The 15,113-nt window shown below is 36.9% G+C and overlaps 1 protein-coding gene across 3 annotated transcripts in view; it reads right to left on the bottom strand.

Moving 5' to 3' along the window:
- Positions 1–15,113, bottom strand: part of SLC44A1 (solute carrier family 44 member 1) — a 226,376-nt gene that overhangs the window by 113,936 nt on the left and 97,327 nt on the right. For 2 of the 3 annotated variants that reach the window (XM_049770819.1, XM_049770826.1), the window contains exons 5-6: positions 11,831–11,863; positions 2,174–2,267 (exon numbers count right to left, since the gene is read on the bottom strand). In XM_049770819.1, the coding sequence (XP_049626776.1) occupies positions 2,174–2,267; positions 11,831–11,863 (127 nt within the window). The remainder of the gene's footprint in view (positions 1–2,173; positions 2,268–11,830; positions 11,864–15,113) is intronic. The other variant, XM_049770831.1, reaches the window with a different exon arrangement.

Raw genomic sequence — 15,113 nt, 5'->3', positions numbered from 1 at the left:
TTAAAGAAAAAAGAACAAGAATCCTAAGAGTATTGGAGTACTTGAAGGAAGGGCAATGGGTATGCTCGAGAGGTATGTGGTGCTGGAATTAAGGATATGAAAAACCATCATTCACAGTATTGTAAATCATAGACCCTCAATCGATAAGAATAAAGGACAAGTCACCTAAGGATGGAGCCTAGATCTTATTTTTTTGGAGATTTGTTGTCTAATACTATGTGTGAAATGGGACACTGTGACAAATATTTTATACTCTTTTATTTTCTTGCCAAATGTATCTCATATTTACAAGATCCTGATTTGCATTCATTCTATCAACTTTCTTTTACTTCACAATAGCTTCGCTCAGCTCAGACAAGAGTTGGTAAAAACAGACAAAAGTGAAAGACTGTTAGGTATGAAAATAATTAAAACATGAGGTTCTTAAAATAGACACAAGCATAATATAGAGTGTGTGTGTTTTAGTCTCCCTGTCTGTCTGTCGATAATCACAAATAGCACTTACAATGATAACCAGGACTAGGCAGACCCCAACAAGGCTGAATCAGAGATGTGAGGTAGAGGAGAATTTGAGGTCTGAGCATCCCTCCATCCTAATCCTAATATATGTTAACATATATTAATTAACATACACCACAGAGCAACTTCCTAATTATACCAAGACTTCCTGATTATCCCTCTATAATATGTTTATGCCTCAAAATAGCTATTTTATACCCAAAAGTTTGCTTTTAAAACAAGTCTCAGTAATTGCCTCTAATAAGGATGCAAAATTTTTGATTTTATGCTGGTACTTAGAAAGGCCTTTTATTCTTTTCTGTCACAGCCCAATGCTCTCAATTTTTATGAAAAGGATCTTCTGAGCTATTGAACTAAGTCCATACTTTGTGGTTCTTCTTAGTATCTTTTAAATGGTTCTTTGAATTTTATGTTCATAAGCTTTGAATTTTAAATTCAACAGCAACTTGATAAGACTAAAGAGTTGTGAATCAATTTAATTCGTATAACTTGTCTACAAAGTAGACAAATTCAAATTCAAACGAATAAAACACAAGTTATAACTAAAGATAAATTAGATGATCCTGAGTTCTACGAGGAGTGACCCCTAAGCAAAGAGCCAGGAGGAAGCTCTGGACATAGTTGGATGTAGTTTCCAACCCCCCAAAAAACTAAAACAAAATGGGTTTCATTTCTGTATTTCTGAAAAAGCTGCCTCACGTCATACATATAGCATGCCAAGGTCTTCAGAATTAGAAATGTTTCGAATCATATACACCTACTGCCAATGACTCTACAATGTTTAGGAATTTATTTCCTTTAAAAGTCTATTTATAAATTTTGCCTTTCTTTTTATTTAAATAATTTGTTTAATTAAGTCACCTTGAGGTACAGTTACAAAGTTGTTTTTGCTTTTCTTATAGCTACTGTGAGATCTTTCCAAAAATAGGTTTTGTTTCATTTCTGTATCCAGTGTGTATAGTTGATACTTCAATGTGTACTGCTTAAGAGCTCACATAAGACATGGCAAAGAGTTTAGCATAGAAAATTATTTGAGGGGCCGGCGAGGTGGCGCTAGAGGTAAGGTGTCAACCTTGAAAGCTCTAGCCAAGGAAGAACCATGGTTCGATCCCCCAGCGTCCCATATGGTCCCCCCAAGCCAGGGGCAATTTCTGAGTGCTTAGCCAGGAGTAATCCCTGAGCATCAAACGGGTGTGGCCCAAAAAACAAAAAAAAAAACAACACACACACACACAAAAAAAAAGAAAATTATTTGAAGGACAGAGTCTAAAAAATTTACAAGGGATATTCTGGTCTCTGCGTAATGTATAATGTAAATTACAAAAATTGAAAAAAAAAAAAAAAGGGTTACTAGGATCAACTTCAAAGAATCTCTGGTGACAATCCGATTGATTATAGTTGTATAAACTTAATAATTACGTTACCATAAAAAGTGAGCTCACAGAAGATATTTGAATATCAGAAAACGAAAATTAAAAATAAAGACGTACTTCCATGTGTCTTTTAAAAAATGAAATAGTATAAAAAACTGGTCCTGGGTATCAGAGTATCAACAAGTGATTCTTTTGTTTAGAGCACCATATGCTGCTTAATTAAAAAAAAATCAACCTACAAAAACAAAAGTCACAAGTTAACAAAATACAGTAAAGTTTACCTCGCAGGAACAGGTAGTTTAGGACAAAGAACCGAAGATTTTGAAGATGTAGTATACTCAGAAGGCTTGAGGCTATAGTCACATAATGCAGAGCCTGTTGAAAGAAAAATTCTATGTAAACCAGCAGAACTGAGACCAAATAATTCTCATATTTATTTGTTTCTATTTTATTTAGTGAATATTAATATCTACACTTCAATAGAATTAGTAACTTATTTAGTCTGTATATCAGTATTATATCATTTAAAAAGGATTCTTCCCAGTAAAATTTTATGTACAAATTTTAATCAGTATGTGAGTAATAACAACTACCTTAAGAGACTGTTTACATGTCAAGCCCTAAAGCTTGTTTGTGTTGTGTGCCTGTGAGATAGTATTTTTGTTTGTTTTGGTTTGGGGGCCACATTTAGCAGTGCTCAAGGATTACTCCTGACAGTGCTCAGAGTTCCATCTAGGATGTTGGGGAAAGAACCAGGTTGGCCTGCTGTACTATCTATCACTCTGGTTCATGAGTAACTTTAAAGAATGACATTTTTCTTGGGAGTTGGAGAAATAGCCCAAGTCAAGCTGAGGGGCCTTGGTAATGTTGGGGGTCATGACTCACAATGTCTAGAATAGCAGTTCAGGCTAGGTTCCAAGCAATGAGGGGGCACTGCCTGCACCCTATATTGACAGGGACCAAGAGGGCCTTCTGACAGTGCTGAGTGTCCCCAGGGCTATACTTGAAGTAATCAGGAGGTACCAGGAATTGAACCTGGGTTGGCTATATTCGAGGCATGTCCCTAACTGCTCCACTATACCCTATTAAGAGCCCTTTTAAATTGCAATCAACTTGGGGCTGGAGTGACAACAAGACAGTAGGCATTTGCCTTGCACGCTGCTGACCCTGGGACAGACCTGGGCTCGATCCCCTGCCTCCCATATAGTCCCCCTGAGCCTGCCAAGATCAATTTCTGAGCACAGAGCCAGGAGTAATCCCTGAGCATTGCCAGGTGTGGCTCAAAAACAAAAATAAGACAAAACGAAAAAGCAATTGACCAAACTGTGTACATAAATGTCTCCACATCAAACCAACAAATATCATAAAAATTCTCCTATTAAAGAAAAAAAAAGGGTGTTTGGGAGGTGTTGAAGATTTGTTGAAAAGCAGCTCATTACCCTGGCTGGTTATAATCTGCCTGAGAAGTTTGGGGATAAGAATATGGTCTACCTCTCTTCCCACTAGGTGGTGACTCTCAGGGGAACACTAATGGAAATAAGCTTTTGCACTCCCCACAATTTTATTATTTACTAGAACTGTAGAAGACTGTAGAAGACTTCTTTATAGAGGAAAACTTCTTTATAGAGGAAGAAATAAAAGGTTGAGGAAAGGAAAACAGCTTGCTAGATGAAGCTAGAGTAGGAATTGAACCCTAGATTCCTTTGGCTAAAAACTCACACACAATTATAAATGCAACTTCTCTTTCCTGTTTTCCATTACTAAATTATTTATAATTAATGCATATTATATTTAATCAAATAATACATTACTTTTCTTTTGATTTTAAAAAACAAGTACAAATAAACTAAGTTATAAAATTAATGAATTGATGATAGATTTGGTTTTCATATTACAACAATTTAAATTTACTTCTATCAATGGTTATACAAATAACCGTTCAACCCTAAATTGGTTATACAAGTAATCCATTTCTGACTACATGGCAATTTTTGTATGAAAACTATATAATATTTCAATGACTACTGTCCAGCACATTCTATTTATTTAATTTTTAAAATATTACTTTATATCACTGAATTATGAATTACCTTGTTTAAAGAACACTTTCTTTAAACAAGGTAATTCATAATTCAGTGATTTTCTCAGTTACCAAGTTTTTCATGATTGCATTTCAATCATATAGTATACACCATTCACCAATGCATATTTCCCACTACCAACATCCCCAGTTTCCCCCCTTCCCTTTCTCCCTCCTTCCTTCTGTCTTTCTCCCTTTCTCTCCCCCTTTTTTCCATTTAGACACTGGTTTGCTATATTATTACAGAAGGGGTATCACTTTACTTCCTTTTAGTACCCAGTTTTTGTCCCTAGAGTCCAACACATTCTGACAGTCCTACTGATCTGCTAATATATAATGTTAATATATTAATAATATATTAACAACACATCAATGTAGTATTAATATATTTATATATCATGTATTATGTTGTTAATATATAATATATTAATAGAATATATATGCTAATATATACATCAGCAACTAGAATACTACAAGGTTCACAGTACAATAGATAGTATTTAACAGAGAAGATCCATGCTCTAGTTCTAATTCTTCTGTATTTAACAGAGAAGCTCCATGCTTTAGTTCTAATTCTTTTAAGGACTTTCTGGGTTATAACATGTAAACTGTTTCTAGTTTATTAATCCCTACTAGATTATATTAGATTTGCTAAAGATTTCCCTATCATATATAAATAGCCTGGCTTTGCCTTTACATTATATAAACTTTTACACTCAGCCACCATGGAAAAAAATATAAAAGACAAAGTGAAAGGAAAATGGCACTTAACAATTAAAATAAAAACATTTTGTGAGGATGTGAAAAGGAATTTGAAGAGAATATAAAGAATTTATTTGTTAGGACAATAAAATTGGGGATTATTTTATTTCACTTATCCCCTGTCTGAGCAATCAAAGGAACTTTGCAGAAGGTCACAAAAATTCACATTCAATTCAGTCATACAGTTCCCAAACTAGTAACTAAATATATGGACATAATAGCATCATTAGAAAAATTTGGTGGTTGGGGCCAGAGATAGCATAGAGGAAAGGGCATTTACCTTGCACGTGGCCAAACCAGTTCAATCCCCACCATCCCATATGGTCCACTAAGCCTGCCAGGAGTAATTTCTGATTGCAGAGCCAGGTGTAACCCTTGAATATATATACTGAAATATGTATTGAAAATATATGTATTGAATATGTATATTGAATATATTCAGTTACATCTATTTTATATAATAATAATAATAAAATAATCAAAGTAGTTTCACAGTAAAAAATATTTTTAGTTGAACAAGAAAAAAATTTTAACCAAATTCTTTTAACACAAAAAAAACAAATCTGTAATCTGACTGCTTTTAAACTGCAATAAGGGAGGAGATACTGCCACATACAAAGCCTGATTTAGAAGCAGCAGCTCAAGAATTGCTTAGCACAAGATTTTCCAGGATCACCCACCATGCAATGGGTTTGAGGAAAGTGAAAGGGCAGCAACATATTTTTCAACAGGTACCTAAGAAGAATAGGGCAGGGGCCGGAGAAATAGCACAATGGTAAGGCATTTGCCCTGCACACTCCAGACCCAGAAGGGAGCTGGTTCCATTCCTATCCTCTATGGTCCCTTGAGCTTGCCAGAACTGATTTCTGGGCACAGAGCAAGGAGTAACTCCTGAGCACAGCCGGGTGTGGCCCAAAAAAACAAAAACAAAAAAGAAAGAGAAAAAAAAATAAGAGGGCACTGTTCACATTTCTTGTGCTTAGAATAAAAACCAAATTTTTGAGATTATTTTTGCTTAAGCTTCTCCATCTTGTTTTTTTGTTTTGTTTTGTTTTTTGTTTTTGGGCCACACCCGGCGTTGTTCAGGGGTTACTCCTGGCTGTCTGCTCAGAAATAGCTTCTGGCAGGCACAGGGGACCATATGGGACACTGAGATTCGAACCAAACACCTTTGGTCCTGGATCAGCTGCTTGCAAGGCAAACGCCGCTGTGCTATCTCTCCGGGCCCAGCTTCTCCATCTTAATAGCTTTAGTTAAGCATGAATATTAAACAACTTCTAAAACCATCATTTTTTACAATTTGATGACAATATCATCAAATTTCCATGTGTAGCATTTTGGAGACAACATGAAAACAAGGACAAATATTTCAGATTAATCCTAAAGCCAGGAGTTCAATTATAGAAATACTGGTAAAACACAAACACATATACACACTGGTAATAAAACAAACACATACACACACACACACAACACACACAGTGGTGCCAATAGCCACAGAGCACTCAAAGTCATCAACTTACAGACACAGACACAGACACAGACACACACACAGACACAGACACAGACACACACACACACACACACACACACACACACACACACACACACAGTGGTGCCAATAGCCATAGAGCACACAAAGTCATCGACTTCCTCATCTGAATTGTCAACTTCCTTCTTTCAGGTTCAAATATGAAATTGATTTGCCCAATATAAAAGGTCCAAACTTAAAGTGCCTGTGTCAATGTTATCAAATATAGTGCTCAGTCCGATTTTGGTGACAATTATCTCTGTTATCCACATTTATCCACCCTTTTGTCACTTAAAAAAGGAGACAGCAGATGTAACAAAGTTCAAGTTTATAAATACTTTCCCAGGATAATGCTCAAAGAAAGGATAAAGGCCTTATCTCTGATGATATTCTGGGACACAGGCCAGTACTAAGTATACTCAGTACCAAACAGATTAAATAAAAATGATCTTTATATTGTTTGTCCATTACAATAAACATAAAACTCTGCTTCCTGCTCTTAGGGTTGGTGGACAGAGAGGCCTCAATGAAGCATATTTAAACAATTCTCTAATGGCAACCATTTCAGAACTGTTTTCCTTTTTTTTTCTTCCTGAATGTAATTTATTTCTTTTATTTCTTTGTTATAATTCTTTTTTTTAATATAGCTGTTTTTCTAAGGCACTTTTAGTGAACATTTTTAAGTGATTCTGCATCTTTTGCTTCTTTACAGTAGAAGTATAAACAATACTTAGTATAAAAGACTTGTTCATAAACAGAAGACAAGAGCAAAGAATATACTAACATAATAAGATTAAAAGTAAAACACCCCAAAGCTTATCTTTGGGGTAAACCACACCTGAGCAATTCGGCCAGTGTTACTCAGAGGCCATCAACATGAGTGACTTAGAAACTGAGTTTGAGAACAGACATTTATCTTAGTCAACAGTTGCTATGGCTGCCAATATGTTTAACTTATCCAATGATTTATTCTTTTGCTCAGAAGCACGTGTATCCTTCACCTCACTCAAACATTACAGGTCAAAACCTATGTAAAACTTTAAGGAACTAGAAAGATAATACAGTGAATAAGGCGCTTGCCTTGTATGTGACTATCCCAGGCTCATCCCGTAAGGTCACCCACCTACCACCAGGAGCAATTCCTGAGAGGAGACCTAGGAGTGACCTCCCAAAACAAAAACCAAGCAAGCAAAGACTTCAAAAGGCTTTATAACCAGGCACTAGTAAATTGTTAAATATGATTACTATTCTTAAGACATGGGCTTCTTTTACATCTTTTCTGTCATTCCCAGTCAATTTTAACCAAATATTCATTTGGGTAAAGTTGGGATCAGTCATATCACCTTCAGGATGAATTCTAAACTCTTTGGGTATCTAATAATGCAATCCTCTAGTTAATAAGGAACAGAGTTTAATAAAAAAAAAAAAAAAGTTACTTACGGTACTTTGTATTTAGAAATAGCAACAATTCTTGAAACCTGTCAAATGTAGTTTACTGAAATGCCTGCTCCTAAATGCCTTTCAATCACACCTATCTTCAGACCTTCCTCGACTGAAGTCACCAGCCCTGCCAAGCACATTCTTCCTACTTCAGTTCTTGCACCATCTTAACAAGATAAATCAGGAACTCCTGGCTTTTCCTTATGCTGTATCTTCTGCTTAGGCTGCCTTTTTTCTACTAGCACTGGGCTGAGAGGTCAAATTTGAACAGCATTTCTACAGACTACTTAAGGTTCACCTCCTGACCAAACCTCTGATGTATCAAAACAAAAGTGCTTTAGTCTTTAGTTCTATTATAAAACTGTGTATTCATTTGAGCTGGGGCAGCGGGATTTATATGTCAACTCTAGTTTATAGTTGGAGCTTTTTGAGAATTAAGCCTTTATGGTTTTGAAATATCTAGACCCCTTATTTTACTTCCTGGCAAAAATAACTACACCCAAATAAATAAGTGCCATCCTCTGGGCAAGATTAATAAGTAGAGCACAGGACTTGAAGGTGTGAGGCACTGGAGTAGCACCCTGGATTAGATCTCTGGCTTCACTGGTGCCTTCAGCACCCTCTAGCTCTACCAGGTATGCCCTTTATAATTAAAAAACAAACAAAACAAATTTGGGCAAGAGAGATACTCTACACCATGCCTTGCATGATGCCCACCCCTGTCAGATACCTGCCTCTACTTGGTTCCTCAAAGTAGCACTAGCAGTGGCCCAAGTATCACTCCCCCCACTTTCATCAGGGTAGGTGGATGTTGACATCCTCAACAACAATAACAAAAGATAAGAAATGTAAAAGCCATTTTATGGAAATGGGAGGTAAGACAGAAACGGGGGAGTAGGGAGGACAATTTGGGGATGGGAATCCCCCCTGATTTTATGTAAATATGTACCTAAAATATTATTGTCAACAATATGTAAGCCACTATGATCAAAATAAAAATTATATTAAAAAAAAATTGCCAGGTCAACCTAAAAAAATTATAAGAAATTAAAACTTTTAATACCATGAAAAAAAAAAAAGCCATTTTATGAATAAAACACATCATAGCTAAAAAAAAAAAATTGTCCTCTTTCCATGACCAGGAATTGTTATCTGCTTGGTGTCAATACCTGCACGCCAACACTGAGCCAGTCTCACCAAGGGGAACCATTTGATAGTGATGCTTGGGATCTTACTCAGCTTTGAGGTAGTGCCACAAATCAGAATGGCAGCCACTTGCTTGCAAGGCAGGTTCTTTACCATTAAGCTCTCCTGGGGCTCCAAGAAGTACCTATTTTGCTGTGTTTTGTTTGAGGGCTACCTTTGGGTGTGCTGCTCAGGAGTCACTGACTAGTAGTGCTCAATAAAGATGGAGAATTAACAGGAATCTTCTGCAATATAAAGCTTGCACATACAAAACATACAAAGTAGCTCTCTGAGCTATCCCCATCTTGTGAAGTACCTACTTTTTTTTTTTTTTTTTTTTGGTTTTTGGGCCACACCCGGTAACGCTCAGGGGTTACTCCTGGCTATGTGCTCAGAAGTTGCTCCTGGCTTGGGGGATCATATAGGGCACCGGGGGATCGAACCGCGGTCCGTCCAAGGCTAGTGCAGGCAAGGCAGGCACCTTACCTTTAGCGCCACCACCCGGCCCCGTACTTTTAACCTTTTATTTTGTTGTTAGCTATACTGTATATTGTTCATCTACTTTTCACCATTCACTATAAAGCTTACTATCAAAAATAGAATTCCTTGCCCTCAAATTAGGACAGTGGGCTGGGAAATGTGGTTATAGGTGGGTCTGTATCATTCATTGCTGAATATTTAGCTACGTTCTTTATCTCCAGCCACTGGACCCTCGCTATTTATTTCTCCACAAGGGGCCACATAACTTTTTCTGAAGTTTGTTTCAAGGGCTGGAAAGTTAGTAAGTATACTGCATCTGGCTGACCCTTGTTTGACCCTTAGGGTCAACTAGGATCAATTCCTGGAGCATCACCAGATGTAGCCTTGGATGCCGGAAGTACAAGGTGTGGTCCCCAAGTACCTCTGAAAATCCTGGAAGTCTTGTTGGTCAAGAATCAATGAATAGAGCATTCAGTCTAAATTAATAATAATATTTTGGCTAATTTACTAAGACAAAAATTATTTCCGAGACCATTCTTTTAAAACAATTTAGGAAATTGTGAGAATAAAAAAGAAAAACAAAAAAGTAACAATTTTCATTAAGAAATAGAAATTACTCTGCCATGTGAAGTCCAGTGAATTCAACCCCTTTTCCTCTAGTCACAAAAGCGTAATATGTTGGAAGAATACAGGAGTTTTTCGATATCAATTTCTAATAATCGACAGAAAGTACATAGACGATTCCCAAGAAGCTTTCATTAATCAGCTGGCAGTAAGACAACATTTAGCAACTACTACTGGCTCGTAGTCAGCTCACCACATTTTTGCTGAGTGAATTCTGAATATCTACATGGACAATTCACATGAGAAGAGAATGTCTCTATAAACAAGCTCCTCAAACTGGGGCCTTTTCCTTGATATCACATCTATGGCATCTACTTACACTATACAAATAACTTGTTGAATAAAGGGATTAGTTTAAACAGCATTATTAAGTGTAAGTATTTTTCCCAATTTACTTGTTAGTTAGTTAGTCTGTGTGCCACATGTGGTAGTACTCAGAAATATCCCATGTTCTGTTTTTTGGGTGACTCCCAGAGGTGCTCAGGTGACCAATAATAATACTAGGGATCAAACGCTGGCCTCCCACAAATGCATGTGCTCAGCAGTATTGGATTAGCTCTTTTGTAAGACTTTTTCCTTCCCCCTCCCCCCAAGCATTGAGCTTCCCTTTTTATTTATTTATTTTTAAATAATATATTTATTAAGCCCTGATTTGGCTTTTTTTTTTTTGGCCACCCGGATGTGCTCAGGGATTAATCCTGGTTCTGCATTCAGTAATTACTCCTGACAGATGGTTCCTCAAAGAACTATAATGAATACTGAAGATCAAACCTAGGTTGGCTATGCATAAGGCAAATGCCTTACCACTCTGGCTCCTAGTCTCTGACTTGGAAACAATAAAAGTAGGGACTAGTGTTGATCTTTTTATTTTATATTTTTGGTGTTTGTTTTTTTGGGCAACACTCACACCCACTATGTTCAGGAGCCACTGTATGCTTTTGGAAGGATCCTGTGTGCTGGGCCTTGACTTCAGATCTCCATGATGCAGAGGAGGAAATCAGCATATTGAACTACCATTCTGGCCCTAAGTGGTAGCTTAAATGAAGAACAGGACTTAAGAATAGGACTCATTTACCTGATTCGGATGCCCTGCTGAACACTGAAAATGAAGGGCTGATGGGTGGATCAGGATTAGAAAGGGGAACTGCCTAGAGAGACATTAACTTCCCTTTCCTTTACTACCATCATTCTGGTTGGTTGAGAGGAAATGGAAATCTCACATGAAGCTGAGTTAACCTTAAGGGCAGCCTCTTCCCTCCACACATACACAAAACACTATTTGAGTTCTCAGAAATAATGGTAATAAAGAAAGAAACTTCTTCAATTAAAAACTAGAGGAAAAGAAAATTAAAATAAGGAGTTTGTGTTCTGCTGAAAACAACAGATTGGGGACGGTGCGAGAGGGAGGGGGGAAGGTGAGGGAGGGAGGGAGGGAGAGAGAGAGAGAGAGAGAGAGAGAGAGAGAGAGAGAGAGAGAGAGAGAGAGAGAGAGAGAGAGAGAGAGAGAGAGAGAGAGAGAGAGAGAGAGAGAGAGAGAGGTTAAAGTACATGCCTTTCATACATCCAATTTTGGCTCAATGTCTGACACCACACAGTGCCCCAAGCATCTGAGTAAAGACCAGGTGGCTCTTAAGCACTATCAGGGTGGCCTTTGGTATCTCCAGAATCTCAGGGCCCAGGCAAAAATGACATCCTCAGGCTTTCACACTGAAATACTAACCCACCAAGAATCCCTGGAGGAGTCCCTGGATCTCCTGAGCACCATTTGAAGCACCCACCCCTATTCCGCCCGCCCCCCAATAACCAACAAAACCCAAAAACCTCAGGAGTTCTCACCAGATGGTCTCAGTTTTCTCTGTATGGAATAAGCTTAGGAAAAAGGAAGAAAAAGAACTTATGAAAAAGGTTAAATATTTCCTTATAGAGCAGGAATACAAGAGATAAATAGAATACAATGAATTATTTAGAGCTAAGTAAAACAGGAACTGATTTTACAGCATTTCTGATTAGACTGAAGCTAAACCATTTACCCATGTTGGCAACTCACAAGAATACAGAATTGAGTAAAGGATAACGTGAATAAAGAAAATGAGAAATTGGAGGCAGGGAAATTTAGTTCATTACTCTCTAAAAAAAACATTTATGCTTAGTTATGACAGAGGAACATATATTAGGACTTGGAATTCTGAAAAGAGATGAATAAGACGTGATTCTGCCTCCCGCCCCCTCAAAAATAAACTCATGCGGAAAGATTAAAAATATATTAAACTTTGAGTCTTTTGGTATTTGGCAACTAATATTTATTTGGGGGCCACATCCAGCAATGCTCAGGGGTTACTCCTGGCTCTACACTTCAAATTAATCCTGGCTGTACTTAGGATTCAAGTCTGGGTCGGCTGCATGCAAGGCGAGTACCCTACTCATGGTACTATCATTACAACTCTGGCAACTTATTTTTTAAAGGCAATTAAAAAATTTTTTTATTCTTGAGATCAGGGATTTACCTTACATGTATGGAACCCTGGGATCAATCCCTAACACCAAAATAAAATTAAATGGCTTTATGTTCTAGCATCAAATATTTATGAGAGTTATGTCACATATAAACTATGATCTATAGTAGTAAACTGCAATTTTGTTTATCACTCAACTCATGAGCTAAAACTTAAACTTTTATATTCAGTGGAATTCTTAGACTTCCCTCTCAAAAGTTCTTTATTAAAGCAACTTACACATAAACCAATTTAATTTTCCAGCTCTCCAACTTCTCTATCCTATTCCAACATACTAGACAGGAGTTCTAAAAGCTTAATATGTCCATAAAAACAACTTCTGTCTAAAAGATGCAAAGAGCACCTGCCATAGATTACTTGCCTAGTAAGTGCATTCCTTATAAACATTACTATATATCCAAGAGCTTCCCTTGTATTATATAGATTTTAAATAATTTTAAGAAATGAAAGTTTACATGAATAGATCGCTACAAAGTCTAAATAATAATTCTGAATGTTACCATGTAAACTTAGATATATTCAAAAAGGAAATTATACCGTCTTCTAGTTCTGGCATGAAATTTTTTATTCTACCTTGTGTTTGAAATTAAGGTTTAAACTGATCATTTAAAAAGTTACAACCCATAAAGGGATTTTCTTATTTGTTTATATGTTTTGTTTTTTGGACCACATTCAGCGGTGCCCAGGCTAGTAACTCTGCATTCAGGGGTCATTTCTGGCAGTGCTTCAAGGACCATACAGGATGCCAGGGATTGAAAATGGGTTGGCCACATGCAAGGCAAATGCCCTACCTGTGTGCTAATGCTCCAGTCCAACTTATTTTTTTATGAGTAAAATATACATAACCTTTCCCCCAAAAATCTCCTAGAACCCTTTGCAAATAGTTCAGGAGCATTAATATGTTAAATATAGTCACACTATGATAATATCCATCACCACCACTTGCCCAAAATTGTTAGTCCTGCACAATGAAACAAAAAACATTTTTCCTTTTTCCTTTGATAATCCATTTAACTATGCCTTACCCAAGTAGCATCAAATAGTATGTGTCCCCTTATGAATTACATATCACTTAACCTTCTGCCAAGACCATAGGTAATAAATCAAAATTTCATTTCTCTTTTAAAAAAATGTAATATACATCACATCACTTAAAATTTATCTTCTTAGCTATCCATCCTAATATTAATATATAGGCACATTGCTGTACAATAAAGCTCTAGGTTTTTTTTGTTTGTTTGTTTGTTTTGGGGGGGGTCACACCCGGCAGTGCTCAGGGGTTACTCCTGGCTGTCTGCTCAGAAATAGCTCCTGGCAGGCACGGGGGACCATATGGGACACGGGGATTCGAACCAACCACCTTTAGTCCTGGATCGGCTGCTTGCAAGGCAAACGCCGCTGTGCCATCTCTCCGGGCCCCTAGTTTTTTTAAACTTAAATAACTCTAAACCATGGGGCCGGAGAGTTAGCATGGAGGTAAGGCATTTGCCTTGCATGCAGAAGGATTGCAGTTTGACCATTCCATATGGTTGCCCTTCCCCCCGGCCTGCCAGGAGCAATTTCTGAGGAAAAAGCCAGGAGTAACCCGAGCACTGCCAGTTGTGACCCAAAAACCAAAAAAAAAAAAAAAAAAAAAAAAAAAGCCACCCAATTCTGAACCTCTCCATTTTCCCAACTCTCCTAAAAGCCACCTATTCTCCTTGTACTGACTAACATTTAAGTGTTAAGTACCTTACTTCATTTAAGTACAATCAATAGTATTTGCCTTTTTCTTTTTGGAAAAGATATATATCTTTTCTTTTTTTGCCTTTTTTCTTTTTCTTTTTGCCTTGTTCTTTTTTCTTAATTAATATAATTACCTTATATTAAGGTAAAAAGTTTATCTACTTTCAAGTGTCTTTCACCACTGATGAACCTAAATGCTTCATGATCACCCAAAGTTAATAGTTCGCCTTAGGGTTCCCTCTTGGCATTTCACATGACAAGATAAAGACAAATACATGACATGAAGTCACCATTATGGTATTATACACAATATTTCTACTTCTTTCTATATGTCCTCTGTGGCAAGCCCATGCTTAATTTTCGAAGTAGTCTTCACACTGTTTATCAAAAAGACATTTTTACCAACACTGCACAAGCATTCCACTGTCTCCACACTCTCAACATTTATTGTTTTCTGTATCATATGTGTGCATATGTCTGTGCAATTTTAACAGGAGGCATCCCAACGAGTGTCAAGTGGTGGTAACTCATATTTTGATTTATTTTTCCTTCCAATTAAGATACTGAGCATCTTTCCATGGCCTTATTAAATTATCTGCTCCTTCCAAATTAATTTATATCTCAAATGATGAAAAGCCTCAAGGAGAAATAAGACAATGAAATGAGAGAGAAATAATTGTCCCCATGGCAAGAGTAATATTGGAATGAAATCTTACAAAGCCAAGTTTTAAATCATTCATCCAAAGAAAAATCAGATTTTTTTAAAGACCTTTAGAAATTTCAATTAAATGCTACTAGGAAAATTAAGGTGGTCAGTTCCCCACATCAACACCTCTCTCTCTTTGATAATTTATAGCTCTACTTGCATTTTAGAATTATCT

Source organism: Suncus etruscus, chromosome 1 (assembly GCF_024139225.1).
Source record: "Suncus etruscus isolate mSunEtr1 chromosome 1, mSunEtr1.pri.cur, whole genome shotgun sequence".
In the NCBI taxonomy this organism is placed as follows: domain Eukaryota; kingdom Metazoa; phylum Chordata; class Mammalia; order Eulipotyphla; family Soricidae; genus Suncus; species Suncus etruscus.
This window is presented reverse-complemented; position numbering and strand designations above follow the sequence as displayed.